The 17278-nt window shown below is 44.1% G+C and overlaps 1 protein-coding gene across 1 annotated transcript; it reads left to right on the forward strand.

Annotated features, from left to right (window-relative positions):
• The first annotated feature begins 3225 nt into the window (after positions 1-3225).
• LOC310798618 (threonylcarbamoyl-AMP synthase-like) lies at positions 3226-10258 on the forward strand. Its single transcript, XM_083661161.1, has 6 exons — positions 3226-3390; positions 4986-5181; positions 7306-7420; positions 7651-7770; positions 8600-8730; positions 9947-10258. The coding sequence occupies exons 1-6, from the start codon at positions 3300-3302 to the stop codon at positions 10014-10016; spliced, it is 723 nt and encodes a 240-aa protein (XP_083517287.1). The 5' UTR covers positions 3226-3299; the 3' UTR covers positions 10017-10258.
• The last annotated feature ends 7020 nt before the right edge of the window (positions 10259-17278 follow it).

Raw genomic sequence — 17278 nt, forward strand, 5'->3', positions numbered from 1 at the left:
TCATACTCTATTTTAGTCATCTCAGTCTTTCACGTTCATCTTGAAAGTTGACTTGAAAGTTGAAATTTGTCCATGGATTTATATTTGTCCATGTTTCCTTAACCCATTGATACCTGATGCAGCATTTGTGTGTGTATCCCTTTAAGACCGCGTCACACGGTTCGCGGTCTTAAAGGGATACACACACAAATGAGGGATATATTACGCAAATTCTGCATCAGGTATCAGTGGGTTAATGAAAGTCAAACTGCTCAAAATCAAGCACTGGTTTAGCCTTTTTGGTGTATAAAAATGACAAAGCTGCCGATATTTGTTGTAATCATTAAGAAATAGTTTTTGAAATTGGAGGTCCAGGTGTGTCTGTCTTTCTGCAGAGTTTACCTGTGAATCACTGATGGTGACATTTGTTTGGAAGCAGGATGTTTTAGCAGACAGACCGTGGCAAAACTAAACCGTATAGCAGCAAGTGCATTTAGGAAATCTGTACATAGTGACATGCAGAAATTCTGCTTTCTCCAACATTTCCCGAATAGGTAATATGAAAAGGAAACTATATGCTTCCAAAGGAATGTCTTTACACCCAAAGAGTGAGGAATTAAGGATTTGTATTTTTAAAAGAATGTATAATGTGAAAATGTTTGCTTTTGCTTGTTTTGTATAAAGTAATATTGTATATGATAAATAACTTTTTGAATTGAGAGCAATATAATACTAATAAAACCTTATCCTTGTCACAGAAGCCATTTGTTTCTCTTGTGCATCCTAGAACATGTCACAGTAAAGATAGTCAAGAGTAATAATTCAATGTCAACATTTATTTATTAAAAGCGTAAGTTCCACTTCCAGTCACTGCTGCATTGGTAAGGTTACATCTTGGAGATCTACCTGTGGGACACAGTGAAGGAAGGTAAATGTTTCAGTTAATAATTTGTAACAGAGGAGGCAGGAGGGTGAACTTACCACCAGGATACTGTTAAGATCCCTGCAATCCTTCATGATGGCGTTACAGAGAGTAATCATCTCGAACAGGTTGCCCAGTTCGCCTTCAATCTCCTCTAGGTTCTGTAGTAGAAACATTGATTATCTAGTTACTGCAAAGCCACAAACTGGCTCAGAACCTAACCACTCAGAACCTAGGGCTGAAACAAGTCCATCAAACAGTCAGATCACGTGTCATTGTAACCCTGCTGCAGACCCGAATTATAAACCGGAAACTGGAGCACGTTATAAAAGTTATGAATATATTCACGTTATAAACAACTAACCAACGCTGGGGGTCCGTATGGAAACAGTGTTACTCGAAATGGTTAAAAGTTAAATCAATTTGGTCATTCAGTGGCGTTTTACTGCCATGTAAAGTAACTATTACGCTAGCCGCTAGCTAATAGCCACAGTAGCCGACTACCCACAATGCATTACGTTATCCCAGCACCAAGCTAGCTAGCTGCTGCCGGTTGGTTGGCTAGCTAGCTAATGTTAGCCGTTAGCTAACGTTAGCTAGACAAACACAGACATGCAGAGCTCCAAAAACAGAGCAATTCGTGATTTTGTTACTGTCGTTTCTGCAGAGTAACGTCCATGTACCTTTATGGATTGCACGGGGTTCGTATTGCAAAGGGATCTGACGGATAGTGCAGTAACAGTCAGCAGCTATCAGCACGAGCCACTCGGGGGGAGGAAGTCCATATATGGTCCATCCGGTCATGGAGCACAGGACATTACGTCATCACAGGACAACGCGATTGGCTGGCTCAGATCTGTTCAAATCTGAGCCAGCCAATCACGTTGTCCTGCGTTGTTTGGACCGTGTATAAAAGGCGACGGCTGAGAGGGGTGGGTGGGGGGAACCAGAGAGAGGGCGAGAGGAGATGGACGAGGGGAGAGGGGGAGGAGGGAAGAGGAGATGGACGAGGGGAGAGAGGGACAGGAGAGGGGGAGGAGGGGAGAGGAGATGGGGGGAGATGAGGGGAGAGAGGGCCAGGAGAGGGGGAGGAGGGGAGAGGAGGACAGGAGAGGGGGAGGAGGAGGGGAGAGGGGGGAGGAGGGGAGAGAGGGCCAGGAGATGGGGGGAGAGAGGAGAGGAGGGGAGAGAGGGCCGGGAGGAGGGGAGAGGGGGGAGGAGGAGGAGGGGAGGGGGAGGAGAGGAGAGGGGGAGAGGAGAAGGGGAGAGGGGGAGAGGAGAGGACAGGAGAGGAGGGGGGGAGAGAAGGGGAGAGGAGGGGAGAGAGGGGGAGAGAGGGGGAGGAGGGGAGAGGAGATGGGGGGAGAGTGGGGGAGGAGGGCAGAGGAGAAGGGGAGAGGAGGGGAGAGAGGGGGAGGAGGGGAGAGGAGATGGGGGGAGAGTGGGGGTGGAGGGGAGAGGAGATGGTGGGAGAGTGGGAGGAGGGGAGAGGAGAGAGGGGGAGAGAGGAGAGGAGGGGAGAGGGGGGAGGAGGAGGGGAGAGGAGAGGGGGGGGAGGGGAGAGGAGAGGAGGGGAGAGGAGGAGAGGAGAGGGGGGGGAGAGGAGAGGGGGAGAGGAGAAGGGGAAGAAGAGAGGATAAGAAGAGAGGAGAGGAGAGGAGAGGAGAGGAGGAGAGTGCCGCCAGCGGCACCACCCCGCTGGGCACAGACACCCAGGCACAGCCACCCCAACCTCCAGGCTGCCACCACCCAGGCTAAGTGCCCCTCTGCTGGGCAGACACCCAGGGCAGCCACTCCCACCACCAGGCTGCCACCACCCGCCGTGCCCCCCACCCTGCCCGGGTCCCACAACCCCCGGCCGAGACCCGCGACGCAGAAAACAAACTCATGTTTGAATGAAAGTATAGGCTATAATTAGGCTCATTTTCTGTGTTATCATGTGTGATTCAGGAGATATGATGAAATCAGGGTTTTGTCATTTATATGGGGGTAGGCTTGTTTACCGTCAGGGTTATCATACCAAAATATAATAGAGACATGTAGGAAGACAAAAATTACAAAATTGGGTGGTACCGATATGTGAAAATTGCAGCATTGGCCCATCGACTATGATCTTACCGTAAATGACTTGCTGTGCCGCATCTTCAACCTGCCCCTTTAAGAATAGTGACGTCATCGTTCGTGGGCGTAACCCGGAAATATCCGCCTGTTTGTCATTTCATCATCATCAGGCAGGCGACGCACTGCAGGCGACAGACAACATGCTGTAGTGTCGTAGTGTATGTCACGTTAGTACCCTTGTTTTATGAGGTCCATTTATTACATCGGAGTTGAATTAATCAAATCAAGATCAAGAGGTTCTGGCAGTTCTGCCGCGGCCCATCAGCTGGCAGTGGACATGTGCAAAGAGCTGAAGACCAAAGTTCTCCGTTGGTTGCCGCCGACCTCCAATGGACCGTCTGCTGCTCGGCAGGATGAGGGACAGACAGGTGTGTGAATCACAACAAAGCTAAGGTGCAGACTGACATACTGCCACATGTGACAGTAGGTGACGGGCTTGGACACATGTGTGCTATTTATAGATTATAGATAGAACAGCTGCCAAAATCGCTGTACCTACCTTGTTGCAGAGAAATGCGACAGATTGTAAACATTACAGTGTGTTGCATCATTTTCCTGTTTTTCCACATTGTATGTTATGAAATGCGCCAATATTGACTGGACCCACCCCCCATGTGACATCTTAAAGTCGAGCTGAACCCAAAAATGACTTTTCTTTTCTTTTAGTTCAAATACCTGGGTATGCAGTGCACCTATTTAATAATGTATGCCAAAAAAATCACAACAATCTAATTTCTTTAGTTTTTCACACTTTTTCCACATCAAAAGTTCATTTTTCAAGATTTCATTGATAACAGTAATGTACAGTTTGCTGACGTCACCGCTAGTACTATCAAATTTCTACCCCATTTCAACCAATCATATCACGACATGGCAGCTGTCAATCAATAAAGGCGCGCGCTTGAGAGCGTGGTAATCAGGGGTCGCCCCTCAGAGATTCCAGGCGGGCGGGCAGCACCCATGCATTGGATTGTCCGCTCGCTCCGCACGAAGCAGCTGGCTGCCTGGTACTCCGCGGATCCCACTCGCGTAGCACGACAACACGCTGAATCCCACTCGATTTGGGGGTGGAACACGCCATGATTGACGAATGCCAAAGCCAGTCGACAGAATTGTCCAATCAAATCGTGGACACCGTATATGGTCCGCCTCTCAATTTGTTTTCAGTCTCCGACGCTAGTGCATTCCGTTCCAGTTCACCTCGACTTTAAGGTTTTGACATCTGCCTTGTCGTGGGTGCTGCCGGCGTTGACCTAGCCCCATAACGTGACCCTGCTACTGTACTCCGATATTCTCGTACAGCAGTCGGCGTCACACAGCGTTTGATTCGTCAATGAGTGGGAAACGCTGTTCAAAAAGCTCTCCTACCCGTATCCGACGTCCGATTGCACAGCCAAAGATATGATAGCCCCCCTACTGAAGCCAGTAATTTGACCGGCGCTGTTAAAATGATACTGCTGCGTGAAACAACCGTTTAGGAGCAGTCTTTCCACAGCCTGTGCCGTATTGAGGACAGGAGAAGCTTCCTAGTGCCGACAGGAACCTTGGGAGTTTGAGTATTTCATGACATGTTTTGCTTCCCAGGTGCGCTGGATTTGCATTGATCACTGACAGCCGCCGTCTCCGTGTGACTGCATGTGTTTGCTCGCTGCGTGTAAGCGGTGCACCATGATAGTGAGATCAAACACACCCTGCTGTAAATTCAGTACAGGCTGTGCAAAGACTGCTTCTAAATGGTTGTTTCATGCAGCAGTATCATTTTAACAGCGGCGGTCAAATTACTGCCTTCACTAGGGGGACTATCATATCTTCGGATCTGCAATCGGACGTCGGATATGGGTAGGGGAGCTTTTTGAACAGCGTTTCCCACTCATTGACGAATCGAACGCTGTGTGACGCTGACAGTACAGTAGAGGGTTCACGTTTGGGGCTAGCACTGACCCTGCTTGCTTTTGAACTGTAGATGGCGCTGACATCCTGAGTTGTACGGTCAAGGCTCTGCAGGAGGGGCAGGTGGTGGCCCTCCCCACCGACACCATCTACGGGCTGGCTTGCCTGGCCCAGAGCCCCGAGGCCGTCAGGAGGGTGTACGACATCAAAGGACGAAATGGACAGAAACCGCTGGCCATCTGTGTTGGAGAAATTCACGACATCTATAAGTACGTATGGACTTGTTATCAACCAATTGAGAAGAAGACCATGCTTTCTCTAGATCAGGGGTGCCCAAATTCTTTCCCATGAAGGGCCAAAACTCAATCTGGGTGTGGAGGGCCGAGGGCCAAAAATAAACGTTGTGGAATTACATTAAAATGTATTGTGTTTTATAGAAAATGAACATTCTAAATCTAAAATAACATTTCAATATAATAAATCTACTTTTGATCTGTTTGGTAATTGTAATAATTTGCAATTGGTTATATATATATAAAAAAAAACATCTGCATTTGTGGGGAGCTTAAACATTTAATCAGTAAACACCCAGTTAAAAACAGTTGTATTTTCCACCTTTGTAATCGAGAGAGAAATTTGACTTAATTCACAACTTGAAAAATCCTCAAGGTACTTTGAAAATCGGCTTTATTGTCCATCTTTTGTAAACAATTTGCCATGACAATTTGCAGGGATGCAATCTCAGGAGTGAACACAGTATATCCGCAGCCACATTCAGACACTGTTTCACAAAGTCACCACATGAAAAAGCTCGTCCACCCTTTGCAATCAGTGCATATATCTGATAACTGGGAACTTTTTTCCCCCAAATCCGTGGCGGGCCAAAACAAACAGAGGCCCGCGTGCCCCAAATTGGTCAGCACTGCTCTAGAGCCTAGACTCAGTTCTCAGTCTCTCCGTGTTGCTCATTGGTTAGTGTCTCAAGAGAGCCTGGTCAAAGGAAGTTGGGGGGAAAACATGCTTCAGACCGGAGGAAGTTCGAACCGATGCACGTGATTGGAGGAATACGGAGGCGGGACATCCGCTCGTATTTCTCCAATCACCTGCTTTTCGGCGGAACATCCGCCTATCATTGCTCATTGTTTTCCCCGAGTTTCCCTTTCCACTCTGGACAAGTTTTCCCAGCTTGAAGTACAGACTGTATGATGCATTCACAGAATGTAGAGGAGACAGTCTGGCTTCAGACTACTCATTGGTAGTCTATGCTCTCCCACACTAAAGCACTTTAACACAGTTCAAAATAATAATAATAATAATAACTAAAATAGCCATTGGTTTAATGTTTAATCGTTTAATTTGTTTTGCATTTCAGCTCACATTTCCCTGTATGGTATGTGTAGTAGACACAATATCATTTTGAAAGTTCCAGTGCAGCTACAGTGGAATTTGAGTACAGAAAATGTTGTAGCTCCAAAACATCAGTAGTAAATGTCAGGTTTTGACAGTAGCCTCATTAGACCAGAATGCAACACAGCCACAACACGTGTGTTTGGAGTCAGGGGTGCGCCTGCTCTCACAGACAAACAAGTTCAGGTACGTTCAATGGGGGTTGTTAGAATTCTGGGAAATGTAGGAAATCACTAGTAGATGATGAAGCAGGATTGAGGGAGTGCAAGTGCAGCAGAATGTTAAATTACAACATTTCTGGGGGGTACGGTGGTGCAGTGGTAAGTGATGTCGCCTCACAGCTCGAAGGTCCTGGGTTCGATTCCCACCTGGGACGCTGTGAACGCTGAAGGAATGCGTGCTCGTCCGCATGTCCTCGAGTGCCCACTGCCCGGGTGGGGTCGTCAAAAGGGCTTTTCTGTGTGGAGTTTGCATGTTCTCCCCGTGCCTCCCGGGGGTTTCCTTCATATAGGAACCCCCTTCACCAAAACATGCAATATCCTGGTTGCTAATGTGGTTCCTCCTCTGGTCGTTAAGGGCGCCTGTTCAGAGGGAGGGGAACTGGTTGGAATAGCGTGATCCTCCCACGTGCTATGTCCTACCGGTGAAGCTTCCCCTGTCAGGTGAAAAGAAGCGGCTGGCTAACTGCCCATGTCTCGGAGGAAGCATGGAGCCAGTTTCGGCTCTCCCCAGATCGACAGAGGGTGGAGTAGCAACCAGGATAAATAAATTAAAATTAGCACTAATGGGGGATAAAAAGTGTGATTAGGAAAAATCGGGGGGGACGGGGGGGGGGGATTACAACATTTCATCACAAAAATAACGCAACGCATTGAACATCAGACTGTTTTGGATGGATTTTATTGTTTCATAATGCATCCCTATGCAGCTCAACCCCAGCACAGCTCAACTTGAATGTCGTCTGTTTTGCTTTGGTCACCGTGCAGGTACTGTAAGGTGAAGGTGAAGAAAGAGCTTCTAGGTGACCTGCTGCCTGGTCCAGTCACACTGGTGTTTGAAAGGTCTGAGATACTGAACACAGACCTCAACCCCTTCACTCCGGTCAGTCCACGTTTCTGAGTCCTTACCTGCCTTGGAGACTTGTATTCAAAAAATTCATGTTCTTCCAAATTTGAAAAGTCAGCCACATATACCAAAGCATTTATTATTTACTTTAGTGACTGCAGACATATTGAAGACTCAAAGAACATGATTTTTCATTTCTGATTTTTGTAAAAAAAAAAAAAAAAAAGTGGATTGTCTATCAGCTGTTGTCCATATGTCTCCTGCAGCTAGTAGGGGTTCGTATACCAGACCATGCTTTGATGAGGCGCCTCTGCCAGATGTGTGGTGAGGCACTTGCACTAACCAGTGCCAACATCAGCACACACAGCAGCACTGTGGCCGTGCATGTAAGTGAAAATAAACGAATGTAATTAATCAAGGAAAATCTAGTGTCTAAATTCTCTGTTGCAACTCCACTTTGTGATTTAGGCTGATAAGACCGGTGTATTTTTAGATAAAGTGGTAAAAGTTTACAATAAGGGGACATTCACACCAAAAGCGCTTTTTTCAGTCAGAACGCTATGAAAATCATGTTGAGAGCGCTTCCATTGTGCACAAAACACAGCGCACGGAGTGGGTTTTTTCTGCTCCGTTTGTTTTCCCATGTAGTCGCGTGTAGTACAGATCAGAACACAACGACCACAAGGATGGTAGCCTGCTGGTTTTGTCTGTTTGATGTTGTTCACTGTCAACATCAAAGCCAGATTATTGCCAATTCTGGCAGAAGCCGAGGTTGGAGGATCCCTCGGGAGGAGAAAAGGTAGGACGAGAGGAAAAGACGATCAGGGAGCTTTTCCTCTAATGTTCAACTTTTTTCAGCTTTAAAACGCTCCACAGCGCTCCTCCAAAAACAACAGACGCCACCAACACTGAAACACCAGGTGCGTTCATTAAAAGAGGAGCACGTCTAGCGCGTCATTACATAGAGAATGAATTGCAGAAAGATGCTGGCAGCTCCAAAAACGCTTTTGTTATGAATGTCCCCTAAGGGTACATTAAATGTTAAGCAGGTTGAGTATCTCTTCAAGCATTAACTAACCGTTAAGCACAGGTTAGTTAATGCTTATTAAGTATTAACAAACCATTAATTAATGTCCCCTTATTGTAAAGTATTACTGATAAAGTGTATATATTACTGATAAAGTGTATTATCTATCAATGCTGCTGTGTTTGCAGGAGTTCCAGGACCTCTGGCCCAAGCTAGCAGTGGTGGTGGATGGTGGACCAATAGGAGACCAGAGCCGCCTGGGGTCAACAGTGGTCGACCTATCAGTACTTGGCAAATACCGTGTCATCAGGCCTGGCTGGTGAGTTCAGGTTCCACGTTCTGGTAGACCGTTGGCTTTCACTGGTTCCATGAGAGCCAGTTTGTCATGGCCGTGCCTGATATTGTGGCAGACCGTCACAATTAAAGTTTGTGTACACTGATAAAAAATATGTGTGGAATAGGCGTATTGCATTGTGTTTGCATGCTTCTGGGTGGGGTCTGAGGGAAAACATGGCTAACTTCAGCGCAGGACCACGTTCGTCATGTAGCAACCAGGCGACCACATGCAACTCAAGCCCATTCGAGGAAACTACGTCTTTCAACAGCCCAAGTTTGGCAGGTTTAAATATGTTTTCAATATCGTCAATCTCTGGCAGATGTTCAGCTGTGTAAAGGGCTCATTATACTCGAGCAAGCTCCGTGGGGGTGGAGCTCCCCGAGTCACCGTGCGGACCTCGCGCTGGGGCAGATGCTATTATACTCCCAAGTGATCAGCCAAGTGATCAGCATGTATTGTACAATGGTAATAGTGAGAACAGTGAAAAGTCGCAATGAAACACTATTATGTGAGTGCACTTTCACTCTCAAACGACCCCACATCAGCACATGAATGAATCACCAAACTTGTTTTTACCGAAAGCCGTTTTAGTTCTCAGCCCTGATAGCCTACTCTGTGCTGCTTTTAATCTCTCTCAATCATGCTCTCAACACAACACATATACTTGGTGAAATGACTAAAAACGAACAGTTGCTAATCAAAGTTTATAGCCTACCACATGGGTCAAGAAATGTGGGGAAAACACAGCTCAGTGTTCAGGGCTCAGTGGCTTGAAAGCGGCCATGTTTGGAGAGAAGCCGTGCGCTGCTCGCGCTGTTAGAAAATAAATCAGCCACACGGTGGGCGCCCTATGGAGGTAGCGAATAACCACGCCCAACAAATTTATGTAATTTGACGCGCCCGGCCCTCGCTCCACCCCCGCGCCATTCACGGCAGGGTGAGCATAATACAAGCTTGACACTGCGGATGACATCATCGCGGATGACATCATCACTGAACTATAGCCTCAGCCAGGAAGGATGACATCATCACTGATGATGACATCACTGATGACATCATATCCGTTATCCATTCCTGACTGACCATTCCTGACTGAATGAATGCATGACTCACCCCAAAAAACCCTTTCTTGACCGTGACACGCCTGTTTATTGAGACAGTTTCCATTGAAAGACAATGACCTTGATTCTCTTTTCAGTGCTCTGTCTGCAACGGTCGACGTGCTGGAGCGCAAATACGGACTGTCAGAGAACCCTGCAGAGGAATGACCTTTGACCTCTCCACACTCCATATCTGACGCTGAGACGCACAGCCAGCTTTGACCCAGGGCTTCTTCAAGATGTTCACATGGAAGAGTGTGTGTTCTCCGGGAACGCTGGATAGGCAGGGAAGTCTGAAACGAGCCTCGTTTCTCCTGTGGTTGACATTGTTCTGGTGGCTGCTTTGAGGAATGAAGACCGTTTCGTTTTTTGGATGACCGCATTTTCTGCCTTTCTAATTGTCCCTTAACCCATTGATACCTGATGCAGCATTTGTGTGTGTATCCCTTTAAGACCGCGTGACGCGGTTCGCGGTCTTGAAGGAATACACACACAAATGCTGCATCAGGTATCAATGGGTTAAAGGATGGCTTTACCGATTATCAACCCACTTTGTATTAGGGGTGTCAAAAATAATCGATTATAAGATGCATCGCGATGCGGACGTGCACGATTCTGCATCGATTCACAAATGTCAAAAATCGATTATTTATTTTTTAATTTTTTAATAATCAAATCAAATATAATAGTACATGCAGTTGTTTATTTTAATTATGGATAATAATACAATGCAATTCCAAAACGCACTTTTATTTTAAAAGTAGCCACACAGTGAGAAAAAAGAAAGTGAGAAAAAATAAATCATGTATTGGGGAAAAAAGTGATGCATCGATTTAAGATGCATCGATAATCGTAATCGAATCGAATTGTAGCCCTCAGGATGCTGTTACAAAGAGTCGTCATCGCCGACAGGTTGCCCAATTTGCCTTCAATCTCCTCTACGCTCTGTCCCGAGTTACTGCAAATCCACAAACTGGCCCGGAACCTACGGCTGAAACAAGTCCATCAAATCGTCGGTTGATCTACAGAAAATTAAAATGGATTATAATTTTGGTAATAGTTTGTAATTTATCAATGCAAAAACAACATATTTGCTAGTTCAAAAGCTAACTAATGAGTCAATAATGGTGCATTTCCTCCTGGGGAAAAAAACGCTCTGTTGTGATGTGTTTTTACGTCACAAGTTTTTCGTCGCAGCAGAAGTACCGGTACTGCTCGAGATGCGAAATCTGCTCCGAGGGCGCCTGTTATTGTTTATTTTTATTTTTTAAGTATCCCGCGCATCCATGGAGAATTGCATAGAGAGCCTTAAAAAGCCTTAATGACTTGCAGCTGGTGGGGGCGGAGTTTCTGCAGGCAGACAAAAGGAGGATTTTTCTCTTGAGGAAAACAGAGAGAGAAGGTCAACACCGCCCATGTGTTTATATTACCGAGATTATAATGATACAAAGTGGGTTTATAATCGGTAAAGCCATGCTTTTAAGGTGAGAAGTTTGTGGGAACTTCAAACTTATTCAAATTTCTCTTCCATCTTCATCAGTTTTATTCAGAAACATGGAAGGTCACACTTGTTTTTTGCATTAGTAAATTAAAACGTGATGATGATACATGTTCTATTGTCAAAGCAGTGCGACTTAACTCAGGAAGTAGTTTGAGTTTTTATTTTTGGATTATGGTAACAGTTGTTAGGTCAAGCAAACAGGCCACTAGTCTTTTGTCTTGTTTGAAGAAAGTTAGTCCTTTTTTTAAATCCGCTAATGGAAAGGGATGGAAGATTGCATAATATAGAATATAATTACAGATTTGAATTCTATTTATTGGAGTGGAGAATTTTTCTTTTTTGGGGGGGGGGGGGGGGGGGGGGGATTGCCAGATGTCTGCTTTTATGATTTCATGCATGTCTGGCTGCCTAATGATATGCATCTTAACTCTCATTACCAGCGATGGTTACAGTAGCATTGTTTAAAGTGGTCATGAAACGGTCACAGCATCATGTAAACTACGCGTGATTTCTAACCCCACATAGGATGAGCAATAACCACGCCCTGTGGTGCCGGGATTGGCCAGGAGCATTGAAGCTTGGGACTAAAGCACCTGGGGTTTTTCATCTTTTAAAATAAAGATGTTTAAAAAACTATTGCTTGTTACATTTTCAGTGCTGTACCTTTTCTCTGGGTAAGAATTGAGCTTGAAATTAACGATATGATACATTATATTTTATGAGCTATGAACGTGAACACAACACCGTTGCATGTTTTTGTAGATTGTGTACATTGTGTAGATTACAATTATTATGCTTATTATTATTATTACTATGCTAAGGAAGGTAGGTGACCAATGACCATAATTCATTTCAATGTCTGCTCTCGAAATCGCTGTCCGTTCTCAAGAGCTATTCAGTTGGTTCATGAAATCGCTGGGCTGCGTGCCCTCCAGTGTTGCTCCTGGCCAATCCCGGGGCCACAGGGCGTGGTTATTGCTTATCCTATGTGGGGTTAGAAATCACGCGTAAACTACCTTACATTTTGAAAGTGGGGAAATCCTGTGGTCTGCACAGTGGACCAAGAGGTGACCTGGTTTGAAAATCATCTGCAAGCTGTGCTTTTCCCTCTCCCCCTGATGGATTGTACAAGTTTGTAATGGCAACAGTAAATCCTTCATAACTTTTTCCTCATTGCTGTCGTCTTGATGCGTAATGAGTCATTTGGATGTAATGCGCTCTTTATTTTTAGATGTCTGGCTTTGACTGATAATTGATTCTTAATGGAGTGTGAAATCAAGGGAGTCGGTTTTAAAGAAACCAGCACAAACCACTTAAAATTGCCCTTCACATGGAAATCAACCAATGATTGCATATATTTGACATTTAAATCCTTTTATTCACGAAATAGCCTTTCTGCAAGTGCCATTTACGTCAATAGACGGCTTGATTTCTGTCCGTATACCAAGGTTATTATAGTTAACGAAAACTAACGAAAAAAACGAAAACTAGAATTGAAAAAACATGAAATAAACTGAAATAAAAATAAAAACTGAGCTTTACAAAAAAACGATAACTAACTGAAACGGTATTGTGTGTTTACAAAACTAACTAAAATAAAATAAAATTGAAGAGAAAATGTCCTTAGTTTTAGTCTTTGTCAGTTTACAGTATTTCATACATAATAAGCCTATATTTTGAGTGGAGATGAAATCTATTTTCCTAGATCTATCATATTTTATGACCCTTTTGAATCTCACCCCTGACAAACACCCCATATTACAAAAAAAGAGGAAAGTAGCAAAAAAAGACAAACTAACACTGAAACTAATAAAAACTAAACTAAAACTAAGCATTTTCAAAAAATAAAAAATAAACTAAATGATCAACCCCACCTTAAAAACGAATGAAAACTAAACTGAAATTGAAAACAAAAAGTCAAAACTAATAAAAATAAAAACTAATGAAAAAATCCAAAACTATTATAACCTTGCTGTATACGACCATATTACGAATGCATAGTACTCCACTCAGCTGTACAGTTTTATTCATAACACCAGTTTGAGACAATGATTGGCCTTGACCGTGTCCTTTAAAAAAGACTGAGTCTGTTGTGTCACGATGAAAATGCGATGGAGGCCTGGGTTTCTGCGGGCCCCTAAAAAGTCTAAAATCCAATCTGAATTTTAGGCCTTAAAGTGTGGACTTAAATTGTTTGGGTTAAGAAGTTAACATTTTATTTATCTGTAACAAAACTACGAAATGAAACCAACATGGAACCAATAACCTCTAATGCAAACTGTGCAGCCGGGTCAGAATTGATCGGCGCACACCCAGCTAGTGTGTCGCCATAGAGACAGTCGGCATGTCTGGGAACGCCCACAAAATGTTAAACGGCTGGCGCGCAAGTGGGGTAAAACCGCCCATATATCTCAATGGGCTGACTCACCAAAGGACGGTGCTGCGGCTCTAAACTACATGTTTGGGGGTTCTAGAGCAGAACACAAGACGTCTGCTCAGATGTGCATTTACTGCAGTGGTTAAATCCCCGATCGTGTCTGCCTGGGCTGGGCTATCAGCTAAATTCTGACTTTGCTGAATGGATAGAACGGGGGATTTACCCCACCCTGACCACGCCCCCAGCCAGGCTGAGCCAGCTAACCCAGCGTCTATGACGAGACATCGCCTCAACCTATGCAGTGTTTTGGGCGAACATTACTTGAATCTAAAATGGGTAGGCCTAAGTGCAAGTTCAATGAGATCTGGCTTGAGAACAGTGAATTTAGGTGGTTGGTTGAAGCCGGGTGAAAATAACAAATTTGAAGTCAAGTCTTGGGCAAGAAAACGCTGAAATTAGGAATGTTGGGTATAAAGGAGTTTTACTGTATGGGAAGTCTGAAAAACAGCAAGCTGCTGTAAAAAGCCAGCAGCAAACGCCTGCTGCCATCCCCCAGTATAGACCCTTTTCACGGGGGCCATTTTGTGTCGAAAAGGCAGAATAAACACAGGTGCAAGCAAAACATTAATGAGGGTTTCCAAATTCCAATCATGGACGTTGGAAACCCTCATTAGTGTTTTTCTTGCACCTGTGTTTATTCTACCTTTTTGACACAAAATGGCCCCCGTGAGAAGGGTCTATTGTTTCACATCGGGAGCATAAAAGCCCGATGTTCCAGCATATCCCTCATACTTTTTTAGCTGTGGTCAGCTTAAAGTGGAATTTCAATCAAATCGACTGTAAGGTTGTTCTTGGGATATAAAGAGCATTTCTATTTTTGTATAATAACCTAAAGGTCAGCTTTGGTGGAATTGTCCTTTAACTGCCTGGTTGATTGATGATGGCTAGAGGGCGACCCAGGCTCAGGCCTCTCTACTCTGTTCTGATGCATCATTCTGTAGTCAGGATGATGCTCTGCTGTCCTGTCAGGTGAAAACACACTAACTACACTTTTATTATGTTTCATGTTTGGAATTGATTTGTTAAATTACCAGTTCCTTTTTGGCAGTCTTGGGGGTGACTCATTACAAAAGTAACATATTACATGTAATATATACTTTTAGCAGTAACTCAGTAATATAACGTATTACCAATAGAATTTCAGTAATATTATAACAGTTAATTTGTCCAGTAACACAAGTTACAAATTGAGTAAAAAAAAAAAAAAAACACAAAGATACAATCATTTTCTAATCAAATTGTGTGTTTTTATGCAAATAACCACTATCGATCACAATAACAAAGGAAAAGGAATTTTCAACATTTAGAATTTTGGACGGTTTACACTGACTTCAAGACGGTTTCAATTATTTTTCGGGATGGTTCCAGGGTGGCGATGTCATTCTGCTACTGCTGTTATTTTGTTGAAAGTAATGCAAAAGTAGTGTAATAAGTAATGAGTTACTCTACACAGACAGTAATATTGTAAAGTAACATTACTTTACAATGAAAGTAACTAGTAATATGTAGTATATTACATTTTGGAAGTAACTAACAAGTAACTAACAATATCAGAGAAGCTCTGATATTGAAGTGTTTTCTTGGCAGGCGCGGACTGCATAATCGGGCGCTTCGGGCAGATGCCCGGTGGCCTGGCCTGGCATGCCCTGCACATTTTTTTTTTTGTGCAGGCCAGGCCACTCACTGAACAGCAGGCCAGTATGTATACGTGTTCCTAGTTGCGCAGATTGCAGGCAGGCAGGCAGGGAGGAATGAGTTAACTTTTCAGTCAGAAGCTGCTGAGACCCCAGCACGGGTGGGCGGGGCTTGCTGTTCAATGGTGCCAAAATGGAGAAGAAAAGAGGTGCAGAGAGGTGGAAAGCAAGGAGCCTATGTTGTGTCTTGGCCTAAACTACAATATCAGTGGTAGACAATTGTCTATTGCCTCTAGAATATTTGAGAGAAATTAAATTAACACTAATTTGTATTTATTTATTTATTTATATTAGGCTATATAAAAAATCCCATTGGTCAAATGTAAACAGTAGTGGCTAAACTGAAAGTATGGGTTGGATTGCTTTTGGGGTTTTCTTCACAAAAGTGGAGAAGGAGTCAGAAGCAGCACTAGCACTGCAGCAGGTGCTCCTGCAGAGCTGGAGGTGGTGTTGAACTGATCAGAATCAGGAACCTTCAGGTAGGCTACAATTTCAGAGCATAAAGTGAAACATGTAGGCTATATGCTTATTGCTTTCACATTAATGTGCTTTATGGGATTATCAGTAGGACTGCACAATACAGTTTAAAGTGGAGATGAAGCAGTTTGATTTTTTTGTATTTGCATTTAAACTCAGACGAGCCAAGACAGGACACTGCACTCTTCCTCAAATTAAGTTTGCTGTGAAGCTTTTGTACAGAGGCATGTTTTTGTTTCTACGTCTTCATATTATACTTGCAGTTATCGAGGCAATGTTGAATTCTATTAGTGAACAAATAGGTAACATAACATGTAACATCACGTTAGCATTATATTTACCAAATCTTGCTTCAAACGGCCCAAATTTTTGTTCTGTCCACGTGTGTTGGCCTGGCCTGCATGGTATCTAATGCCCGGCCTGAATTATGGTCCCAGTCCGCCCCTGTTTCTTGGTATAAGCATATAAATACTTTGCAGTTATGTTTTGTTTAGTTTGAGTTTGATGTTGGAAGTAAGCGGTTTTTACCTGGCAGCCATGATGATGTTGTTACTTAGGCCTACATGTTGAAGCATCATGACTGGCCTTCATGTCATGAGGAATGCAAGAAGAACACTTCAGCTTTAGTCTTCAGAATGAAAGCAAAACCATAGAAATGTTCAGCTACCCTGTCTATTCTAATCGCTTGTGTTATTTTAGTACCGGCAAGAAAATTAGGCGATAGAGACACTACGTAACGCATCATCATTCACATTCAGAAGCCACGCCCAAGACGGGGGGAAAACAGAAACCCCCCCTCCAATCCTGGCGTTCTCCTATGTCACGTGCATGGTTGCGTGTTGCACAAAAAGATCGTATATACGGAAGATGAACACTCCAACTTACTTCCTTGACAGCTAGATCCACATTTTTCTTCTCGCCAATTCCCAATGGCTTCCTTGTTTTGCTCGGGAGTACAAAAAAACTTTAACTGGTGATTTTTTACATTTGTTGTCTGCGCAGCCCACCACACAACAGCTTTTAGCTATGTTTAATTCAAGGAAAATGACGCTGGTGTGTGGAAATAAACGGAGCTTTTCCCCCGTGATGGGCGTGGCCTATTTCATGCAGTGTCTCTATTGGTTGCGACACTGGTTACATCAGGCAGTATTGAGTGTTGGGGCTAGCTGTCCATTGGGTTGTGTTGAATGAACATAGTAGAGGTTTGTAGATGTCAATGATGTCTCTGTGCCTGTGAAGGTGATGTGAGCAGGGGAGAACCGGGGGAGAACCAGGGTGGAGATAAGGCAGAGAGGCCTCCAGAGCAGTGGTTCTCAAACGG

This window comes from Poromitra crassiceps (genome assembly GCF_964638095.1).
Source record: "Poromitra crassiceps genome assembly, chromosome: 26".
NCBI lineage: Eukaryota > Metazoa > Chordata > Actinopteri > Beryciformes > Melamphaidae > Poromitra > Poromitra crassiceps.